General features: G+C 32.7%; 1 protein-coding gene across 1 annotated transcript in view; it reads right to left on the minus strand.

Annotated features, from left to right (window-relative positions):
* The window catches only part of CCDC178 (coiled-coil domain containing 178), a 256,057-nt gene extending 245,450 nt beyond the window's left edge, over positions 1-10,607 (minus strand). The window contains exons 1-2 of the mRNA XM_081263470.1: positions 10,494-10,607; positions 9,745-9,904 (exon numbers count right to left, since the gene is read on the minus strand). Coding sequence (XP_081119596.1) covers positions 9,745-9,843 — 99 coding nt within the window. The 5' untranslated portion in view covers positions 9,844-9,904; positions 10,494-10,607. The remainder of the gene's footprint in view (positions 1-9,744; positions 9,905-10,493) is intronic.
* Between the last annotated feature and the right edge of the window lie 1,263 nt (positions 10,608-11,870).

An 11,870-nucleotide genomic window follows, 5' to 3' on the forward strand; every position in this document is an offset into this window, starting at 1 on the left:
CTAACAGGAGCCAAAAAGAGACAGCAGGCTGCAAGGAAGCCCACAGGCAGCATCCAGGAAGCAAGATACTTCTTCTCCTGTGATCTTTTGGTCTCCCTCTAGCTCCCACTACTGGCAGAGCCTGACTTAGAGCCAGTTGATAAAAGAAAGTGGGAAGTTCCAGCCTGAGGTCTCATCAATGTGAATACATTGTAGCACAGTGGAGAGACAACAATGAACAACTATCTTCCCAAGGTTCAGTCTCCAGATATTCTCTAGATATTGTTCTTCAAGGCTTTAAAGTGTTCCTTTGGCTTCAATATCAACAGAGTGGCTGATGCAGAGCTCATACTCCATTCTTTCTCCTAAACTCTACCTTCACCTGGTGAATTACTAAGTATGTGTTTCCACTTACGTATTCTCTAGGATGTCCAAAACAGGCCATTTTCTCAGAAAATCTTGCCATAAAAGTTCTTTTCAGTGTAAAAGCCATATATTGTTTGCCAATAAAACAGAAATATACTACCTCCTATATATTATTCTATTCTTCACATATCACATCCTATTTGACATCAGTCTTTGTTAAGTCTTCAATCTTGTTCTTGTCCTCTCAGTGTCTCATCACTTCTCTTTGATTCCCACAACACTATTTTGTAACTTATATGTGAAACTGTGCTTCCTGTTGATTTCTATTCATCTTATACAATGCTATCTAATTGATCTTGCTATAGCCTGCCTCTGAGCATATTACATTCTTTCATGGAAAATTCTTCAGGTCTCCTACTATCTTACAAATTAAGTATGACCCTTTTAACTGGAGTTTTATGATATACTGTGATCCTATATTCTCAGACTTATCTCTCATTGCGTATTTGTTACTAATAAAAGAGCACTTGCAATGAAATTCCTAAATAACCACTTTTGTGTAATTTTCTAATCATTTTCATAAGACATATTCATAATGTTGAATGGTAGATCATAGCATATGTTCTTTTACAAGGTTTTGAGTACATATTGCAAAATTTCCATCTGGAAGGAATCTACAAATTTACATTCCCAATGCAGCTATGTTAACTCTGGGTATTAACATAATTTTCTCTTACCCAATATTAAAGTATCCCATTGTTGTATTAATTCAGGTCTTGAGATTATCAGAAGTGTTAGTAATTGAATATGCATATTTCTTCTGTTAAATAAATTTTCATAATTTCTTGAATATTCTGTATTTCTTTTTCATATATGAAATATATGGCAAGCAATGCAATAATGTCCTTAGCTTTTTAAGAACTTTCTAATCATAAATATTGTTAGTAATATATTGATTTGGCTATCAGGATTATTATTTTCGTTATTATTAATTTCCTAGGCAGGACATGAAGACATTTTTTTTAAATAATGCCCTTTATTTATTTATTTATTTTTATGTGGTGCTGAGGATCCAACCCAGTGCCTCACACATGCTAGGCGAGCACTCTACCACTGAGCTACAACCTCAGCCCACATGAAGACATTTTTATCTCCCTAAATGGTCTTCCTATATCCAACCTAATTCTCTAAACTAGTAGCCTCAGTGATTCTCTTAAAATATGTCAGGACTTATTAGTCCTCTGTGCTCAAACTCTGGAATATGTCCCTGCTTCATTCAGAGTAAATGTAATGTCAAATTCTTAAAAAATGGTCCACATTGTCTTTCTGGCCTTACTGGCTATTCTCCCTATGCTGCATCTGTTTCAAACTTCCTGTCTTCTTTCCCTTGAAAGAATAAGGATGCTACCACCTTAAGGGTTTTGTCTCTAGGAATGTTCTCTAAGATATCTGTGTAAAATAACTCCATGTTATGGTTTAGAAGTTCTGTTCCCCAAAAACTCACATGTGAGACAATGCAAAAAGGTTCAGGGGAGAAATGACTGCATTGTGAGAATCTTAAACCAATCAGTGAATTAAATCTCCTGATAGGGACTAACTGAATGATAATTAAAGTGATGGGGTGTGGTTGGACGAGGTAGGGCATTGGGAGCATGGCTTTGGAGCATATATTTGTATCTCACCAGTGGAATCAATCTCTCTCTTTCTTTTTTTTTTTTCTCTCTCTCTCTCCCTCTCCCCCCCCCCCCCCCACAAGAGTCTGCTCACATGTAGCCCTCTCAAAGAAATTTATACATTAGTCAGGGGAAGCTAACTGCTTAAATAACCTCAAAATCCCAGTGTCTTTAGAGAGTTGCTTGACACTAATGTGGAGGACAAAATTGAAAACTCTCTTAGTATGATAAAGGGAAACAAAATGTAACCCAGGAATAATGTTATAAAATTTTAAAAATCAAAATAAATGTAATAAAAATAATTATGAAAGACATAAACAGAAGCAAATTTTCCCAACCTTGAACTTAAAAATTATGAGTTCAAAGATTGAATGTCATATTGATTTGAGCAAAAACAATGAAAAATGGTTAATTTAAGGTACATAAAGGCAACATTTTAGAATATTACAAATGGATGAAAACTAAAATAAATATTCAGGAATGAAATGTCATCTCTAAGGGCCATAAAATAATACAACTTCAGATTTCTTTTCCACCAAACTAAATAAACAAATCAGAGAAATCTGTACAGTTTTTTTTTTGGAGGAGAAATAACAATAAAAATAATAAAACTAATGATATAATATACACACATTTTCTGCAGAAAACTGTTCTAAGTGCCACTGTTAACACATTTAATTCTCACAACAACCTTAGAAGGCAGGTCTTACAATTACCCTCACTTACAGATAAGGACTAAAACTAAGATATGAAGAAATTTATGCACCTCCATTTTTTTGTTGTAAGGTAAGGCAACTTGGGAAAAGAGAACAACTCAATTGCTTAATGGGAAAAATATTAAAATATGTAAAATAATCAACTAAGAAATATATCAATATAAAGATGTCTGAAGTAGGCACTGTGATAGTGTTAAGGAATTGTTAACAAGTAAGAAAACCCATTACACATGTAGAATATAGTATAAACAATTCTTGGCCAAATGGCACAAAATTAAATACAGGAGGCTAAACACTTCTGGAAGTAGCCAGACAGAAACAACAGCAGCATGTTCATGATAGGAATGCAATAATTTTTGGCACAATTAACCATAGCAAGGAAACAAGGCAGTAGAGAGAAGAGAAGTAAAATTGGTCAATTGTCCATAGAGCTGGAGTAAGGTAAAAGTTTTTGATTTATCACTCCAACAATTAATTAATAAAAAATGAATTTAATATTCCATTTAATCACTTGAAACAATATAATTTAAACTAGAATGTTTCTATTTCCTATTATTATCAGTTATAAAAATCAAACCTCAATAGTCAATATAACAAAAAAAGACAACACAGAAAGTGATATCCACACCGAGAGAATTAAGCAAGATAATAAAAACAGGGTTCATGAAACAATCATGAAAATTAATTAAATTATTTTTTATGGGTCAAAGAGACACATTTAAAAATTAAACCAGAATTGTTATTATTAAAATACAAAATTAAATTAGTATCACATGCAGAAAAGCAGAAGTTAATAATATTAACTTTAAAATAGTACAGAGGAGAAAATAATCATTTTATGAAAATATTACAATTCAAATGCTCATTTAATAATTGTGAGCCTTTATATATATTTAACATAGATGGGTGGGGGGAGGGGGTTCCAGTTTTATTTTAAAAACTGAAGCAAGTTTTTAAAGAGTGTGTGTATGTGTGTGTGTGTGTGTGTGTGTGTGTATATATATATATATATATATATATATATATATATATATATAAATAAAATAGAGAGAATAACAGGACTTACAAAGAAATAAAGTAAAATTTGCAGAAAAAATTCAAACAGGAAGTTCAATCTACCACTAGTAGACTAGTACAAATCAAGTGCACTAAAATATAACAACTTTCATGATATGAAAATTATAATTAAATAAGTTGAATTAATGATCTCATTAATTCATTTTCTCAAAAGTTACCTATGGACAAAAAATTGCAGAAATTATATTTGATTACCAGATGCAAATTAAGTAAAAATCATTTAACATAAATGTAAGTAACACTCACTACTCTCTGCTCCCAACCTGGTAGAGAAGAAAAATCTTCTAAATAATTATTTCTTTTAGCTATACATTTAATTGCTTTTTTCCCTCAAAAAGGCTCAAAACTACTAAACTCCTTAAGTTGTGACTGTGTCCTCAAAGAAGTAAAAACATTAAATGAGTGTGCCATATATTGAAAGTTCAAAAATTATATGCAGAATATAATTTATCATTTAAATGGGGTTTTATAGCCATTAAATAAGAAAGAATGATTCAAAGCAGAAAATTCAACAGGCTAAAAAAAGAAAAAGAAGAAAATAAATAAATAAATAAAATTATAAAACCAATCAAAAGAAATAATCACAAAGGTGTAATTAATTAGAGAAAATAATTAACCTGTATAACAAAAGCAGAGTTTGGAATATATAGGAAAGAACCAAAATGCAAAAATTTATTAAGCTAATCAAATGAAATTTTTAAAAAATGACAAGAAACAAAAAAAATCAAACTAAAAAGGAATGAGAAAGGCTAATGTACAAAAAGCATCACCACCAAAGTAGAAGAGATAAATTATATTTTACAATAATTTGTGATAATAAATTTGCAAACCTATTCAAATGATCTTTTCTAGAAAAATATAACTTTCCAATATTGACTCAAGATAATTGGAAAACATTAATCACACATAAAAGCAAAAAAAAAAAAGAAGAAATTGAATATACTGATATAAAGTTTTTATTTAGAAAAGGGGCAAGCTCACCTATTTAGTTGGGGAACAAAATTCACCATTAGGTTTATACGGTTGTTGTAACAGATTTTACCTGGAACTACCTTTTCAAGGATGATGATATGGCAAATACAATGTCTTCTTTTGAGGCAAAGGTTGAACAAGTTTGCTAGAAGCCCTCTTGTAGTATTAGAGATTCCTACATTCAGAGTTTGTTAACTGTGACAACAGAAATCTACACAAGTATCATGCACGCAGACCATTTTCACAGCACACCCCCTAGACTTGAAACCCAGGGGATCCTATGAGAACCTAAGATCACAAGACCTGGTGTGTAGTGAGTAGAAGTCCTCCTTCGCTCAGCCTGAGTTCCCTATCCTCTACCAGTATCTTTGAGACTGCGACAAGCTTACCCTTTGCCTGTAAGTAGGGTAAAATCTCATCCCCTTCACATATCTCAATAGCATCATGGGAGAATTTCTCTAACCTTTAAGGAACTGAAATATCCAATGCTATTTAACATAGATTGGGGGAGAGAGGGGTTCCAGTTTTATTTTAAAAACTGAAGCAAGTCTATGAAACCAATCTCTTTGACAAATTACAAAATAGAAGAACTGCAGATGAACAGATATTCTAAATCAAATTATTACAAATTGAAGCCAGTAATGTCTTAAAATTTTAATAAACCCTGATCAATTAAGGTGTTTTTAAGAATGCAATTTGGTGTTTGGAAAATCTATATATAATTATTTTAATTGGTAAGTGGGGAAAGGCATTGCAAAACTGGGAAAGGGAGGTTACCTGAAAGAAAAAAAAAGATCATAAATATCTGAACTGTGTTCATGGAGTATTATCACAACTACATAAAAAAAAATACTAATATATAGAAAAACTGAAATGGACTACAGTCAACTATTATAATAGATACCCCTAGGTAGTTTTTAAAAAACTGTAAGTGGTAATGGATTGCCAGTGCTAAAAAAAATCAAATTTTATGTAAATAGTGCCTTAATATTTTATCAGAAGTAATTCTGGGGCATAGCACCAACAGGGGACATAGTGCTTCAGAGAGATGCAAAACTAGAAACTTCCTCCTCATTTAATGGATTACACTCAAAGTAAACATTCAAAATATATTAAATTCATATTTGGGAATCACCCAATCCTGTGCTCCCATCTTCTTCTCTCTCCTGGTGTTACTCTGTCCTGACTTCTAAGTACTTAAAATCACTGCAGTCCTAGGTCTGAACAAAATCGTGAAGTGCCCTCTGATACAAAGTCAACACTCTGGCCACCACTCCTCACTGAAAACATTCATTCCTCCAAGAGTCATAGATTTCAATAAGGCATTTTGAAAAAGCAATGTCATTAGGCTAATAATTCATATTATTGTGTGTGACTAATTGTTGCTTAGTCACATCAGAAATAAAGAGAAATATACATAATGTAAACCATGTGCCTAATTTTTAAAAATTTTTGTATGTCATTAAAATCATTTTGGTGGTAGGAAGATTATTCTTGCCTGGAAAATTTACTGGTGAGTTCTTCAGTTTCCAGGTTTATTACACATTCATTTCCCACTATTGAGACCCCAGAAGGTGTAATGTGTTTTAATAACTCCTTACATTTCCGGGCAGGGGACAAGGGGCACCATTGTTTGTTATTTGAGTGTTGTTACTATTTTTAAGTCTGGTTTCACAACTTCCATCTTCCTGCTGATGAATTTTTCAAAGTGAAGCTAGGATTTTTGTCTAATGCTGAATGTCTCAAACACAGAAGTACTCACAGAACAGTTGTATGACAATGAAGAAATGATGAGTGGACAATAGGAAAATAAGTTAAAGTTGTAACCATCTTTAAAATGATCACAGATTAAATTTGTTTCTGATTTTTACTATTTTAGTACTTGGCTGCCCAGTAAGGCAGTGACCCACTGCCTCTGCAAGCTAAGGATTTTCTGTGCAAAAAGGTCAAGAAATAATTTGATCGCTAAGTGTGGGGCTGCTATGGCCAAGGGAAGAAATGCGTCCTAAAAGAGAGAAACAAGAAGTAAAACAAAAACCAATAAATTTTAGAAAATATTGGAATATTGTCTCATTTTGAACTTAATCTGGAAATTGTTCTTCCAGGACACTGCATTATATCCCTCTCCTATATAACCTAAATCATAGAGAGGAGAGCAAAACTAGAGAGAGAACACCCAGAGAGAGGTATTGACATTGAGAAGGCAGTGGGCCTTAACAGACTGAAATACTGCAAGCTCTAGCTCTGTATGGACCTTTCCAATAGTAGCTAGAGATGTACTAGTAGGACAAATAAGGTATACTGAAATTTTAACCTTAAGCAATTGCATTTACAAATAAGCACTTAGTAAAAATGCCATGACATAAACAAACAACAACAATAACAAACTACCATGGAAATATGATAAGGAATTTTCCACTGAGGAGAGATTGAATTTAACTCCAGACATAGAATTATATGCTATCTCAACTTTGTGAATATTTTTTCTTAAACTATTTTATTAGATGTTAATATTTCCAATACAGTAGTGTGTTTTCTTACATCCTTTAATAAATCTATAGTGGCTTTTATAGTCTTCTATTAAAAAATATCCACAGATCATCCATAATCGTGATCAATCATTTTGCCCACAGGGGACACCCCAGATTAGTATTGTAATGATGCCTTTGTCAGACTTTTTTCTTTCCAGGAATGCTTTACATTACATACACAGTTCCAAAGTTAACTAATCCTGTTTATAAACAGGAATAAGATCAGGTTTGCTATGAGGAATTGTACTGTCTTTCCACTATTTAATACTCAACAACTAATCACAGTCATACATCAATAGCACCATTAATGATAAAGCATATTATTCACTACACATTGCATGTTTCGGTCGCATAAAGTGAACTCTGTACTTTGGGTCACATAATATGAATGCATAAGAAAGATCTAGCCTAAAAACAGACAAGAGACAACTTCATATAGAGTAAAGGCTATTTGATAAACAGCATTAAGATCTTTCACAACATCTTTCAATACTAGAAATCAATAGACAATTTAACTATTTCAATAGAGAGAAAAGACTGGATGACAAATTTTTCTCATGTTATTATTCAGGAGAGAGACTAAGAGACACAGAAAGAAGGACTCCGCATCTATACACAGCATGAGTGTATGGTAAAGTATCCAGAGTATGGGGTTGGTGCAGTATGGAAAATACCTTCAAAATATCCGTTTCCAGCTACTGTCATATGTGCAGAGGGCAAAATCATCAAAACAGGCATCCATCCATCCATCCATTCATTGATTCATTTAACAAGTGGATTTACTGAGTGTCTCTACTATGCCATATATAGTTCTGAGCTTTCAGGTTGTAGAGAAGAATGTGGCAGAAAATTCCCTGCCCCCTTAGAGAATACATTATTATAGCAGACTACCAGACAACAAACAAATACAAATGAGTGACAAAAACCACTTGGGAGTAGTAAGGCAAGGACTGGCTTTTTGAGGAAAAGAAATGCAAATGTCAATAATCTAGGAACTGGTTATACAGGATGCCCTTCACCCCCCGTAGCTAGCCTGCTGACCATGCTTTGCCATTTCCCTTGTTATCATTGCTCCACTAAAGTGCTGAAATGCCAGTCAATAAATTATCATTGAGGTCCAACTATGTTCTCAGCACCAGTACGATTGGAAAATGTGGTTGGGTTCAAATAACTAATTTTACTGCTGTGATAAAATAGGAGGTGAGTAATATGCTGAAGTCAGTAAATAGCTCAAATCTTCTTGCTCTGGAAGGTGCTTTTCAGTTTTAGCTTCCCTAATCTCTTCATCCCTCACATGTGAGTCCCAGGAATCCCTCCAAGAGGAGGCATCATTTATTGCCACTAGATGGCACCAATTATTTTCATATTTTTAGGGAAAAAAATCTTTCTAGGTAATGACCACATTTAAAATGGAACAATGCTACTCAGTCCCACTATTAATAAAACTACTATAGTTTTGTTAATAATTTTACCATAGGATGGACCATAGCAATAGCAGTAAATACAGTATGTTTATTCACTCATATGCAAGTTTATTCAACATACATTTATTCCAAAATTTTTAAAAATGTATTGTCTTTGGACATGTGAAAGGAAATCATAATTGAATATCAGGATCAAATATAGCTGATAAAGTATATTATGATTATACATATATATTAAAAAGTTTTGAAGAAAGTGGTTTTAATAAAGAAGAATTAATTATATTTTGTGGAAATTTTCTCATTGTGTCTCTCAAAAATAAATAATATTTCTAAATATATTTTTTAAAACCCATGGTATTAATAAATTAGAATTAATTGCAACAAAACTATTGTAAAACATTAAAATTGGATGGGGTTATTTAACTACATATATGTAACTTAGTTACAATCTGTACAAAAATTTAGTATGTACAGCTTTATAAAATTTGAAGGATAAAAATTTGGATGTTAAATATACATTTTTATCATATTATTTCCCTGTTTTAAAAAAGTAAATATATAGTGCCATTAAAATATTATGGAAATTTTTTTTCTGAAAGGAAGGAGTTTGAAATAGTCTCACTTATCAAAAAAGTGGTTGGTAAATATTCAAAGTATGTTTATTCAGAAACAAAACAGAACCATTCTCACATCACCAATAAAAACATAAAAATGGTTCCAGAATGAATAAAACCTATGTTTTTATATTAATGCAAATAAAATGAGTGCAATAGTAAGATGAGGGTACCCATTGAATGTACTGAAAAGTACAACGTGCTGCATGAATATGTTAATTACTCATGCATTACCTAGAAAAATGAAATGTTATGTTTATTATGCTAACAAATGTATTTTTAAAATCTAAACATCCTTGCTACTTCAACATGAAAAATGTGTCTCAAATTCACTGCTAATTTGACTGCCACTATATTTCTTTCACTTAAGACAGTAAAAAAATAATACTTACTTTAATATCTTCCAGAGTCTTTTGCCTTGTTTCAAAGAGCACTGTAAATTTCTTGTCTTCATCAAAGATTCTCTCTTCACAGAGTTTTTTCTTCTCCATGAAATGCTCAAATATATTTTGTGCATTCTCCCTTTTATATCTTACAACTAAAAAGTTCTCCCTGTGAAGAAAGAATTTCATGTGCCACAAGTCAATTCATGTTGCAATATTTAATGTTCACATGTAAATGTTTATGATAAATTTTAAAAGACCCAATCTTACAGCTGAAAGATCATCTCGGGAAAATTTTGTAGTTCCTTCCAAAACTCTGTGTGTGTGTGTGTGTGTGTGTGTGTGTGTGTGTGTGTAAGTGCCGTTTCTGTCTTGCAACTAAGTACATCCTGCCTCAGAGGCAAAATAACATTGATGGTAAACTCAGTAGTTACCAAGGAAAACTACTAGTAAAAAAAAAAAAAAAAGCATCCAAAAGTGGTTAGAACAATACTGACAACAACAAACAAGCTTAAGAAATAATTGCCGAAGTTAAGCAGCAACCATGAATACAGAATAAGCATAGCTGCAAATGCTTAGCAGTCTTATGTCACCCACATTAGCTGATGCTTCAACAGATAGAGAAAATTAAATCACTAGCACGGTTAGCTATAAAGGCAGCAAGGCTAACATTCTTGGAAAGGTTCAAATGTTAAAGTGCTTTTAATAATATATCATTTAATACAACAAAACCCCTATGAAATAATAACCATTATTACCATGAGCAATTGAGGAAACCTAAACTCGCACTATTAGCTTGTATATCCTTCAAGTAGGTAGTAAAATAAATGACAGAACCAGAATTCAAATCCAGTCTGTCTTTCTCTGCTTGATTCAGCAGCGGTACACTGACTACTCTGTCTTCCTGTGGCTATTTATAGAAATTGGGAACATGACTCCTTGCTCACGTTTAGTATATAAGAGCCTCTTCTATATGGAATAAAGTTCCCTTTCATCTGCCTTGCTCTATTTCTTCCATTTCTTCATTCATATCTTTGTTTCCACTCCCCAAATTCCTAAGAGATGACTTATTTAGGTATCCAATAATATGGACCTTGTGGAGCACAGGGAACAAAATAAATTCATACTGGAGGAGGCAATATGACCCCAAACATAAAATGTTCCTAGATGCCTCCAACAAACACTGCTCTGTCCTGAAAATGTGTATTTTCTTCTCTACACTAAGTGTTTTGAGATTAGAGTATATTCAATATAGTATATTATTAATTATATGACACATTATATATGTATACGTTTATCTACATAAATCATGTTTCTCATAATAATAAAAAGAGAAAAAATTCTGGTCTTATGAGTCTAGTTTTGAATCTTTCTACTTCCTGGCTAAAAAGCAATTATAAAAATCAAATGAGAGCCAAGGACAGCTTTGTTTATTATTGTTAACATTCCATTTTAATTGTCTTGCATATGCAAGATTTGTCTCTGAAACAATCTCTAGCCACTTGAAGGTGCACTTTTCATTTGCCATTTCTTTGTCCTTCTTGGGGCCTGTGACAAGGCCTAATATTGGTCCTCTAAATAATTATTAATTTGATATGATCACCTATTGAAAATAGCAATAGATTACTTCTAATACAGCTTGTCTGCAGTCAATTTTCCTGGCAATCCCAGTTTAGGAGACTTGCTATGCGCAGTTGGAAAAAGCACATACTTTGGAACAGGATGGAGCTAGGCTGGAGCTGGTTCTACCAACCAATTCGCTGTGATCGTAAGACAGTCATTTAAATTTCCCGAGTCTTTGTTTCCTTAGTATTTATTAGGAAGTAATGTATAATTTAAGAATTTGCTCTGAGAATTAGATGAAATGAGGGATAGATTGCCCAACAAAGTGCCTGGCACATTAACAAGTCATTCAATGTAGATTTAAGTATTCCTGGATGTTATCCATCATGGACATTAATCATTAACTGCATTAACTGTTTTCAAGGTAATACCCCAATATTGGCTTAATCTTTTTTCTCTTTTGCCTGTGGGAAGGCAGAATCTTGTCAAGAGTAGAGAGGGATTTGATTTACTGGGTCCTGATTACCACTGTTATATGAAAGGCGTTATAATGTAGCCACAGTATAGAAGAA

Source organism: Spermophilus citellus, assembly GCF_964194105.1.
Source record: "Spermophilus citellus genome assembly, chromosome: 12".
Taxonomy (NCBI): Eukaryota; Metazoa; Chordata; class Mammalia; order Rodentia; family Sciuridae; genus Spermophilus; species Spermophilus citellus.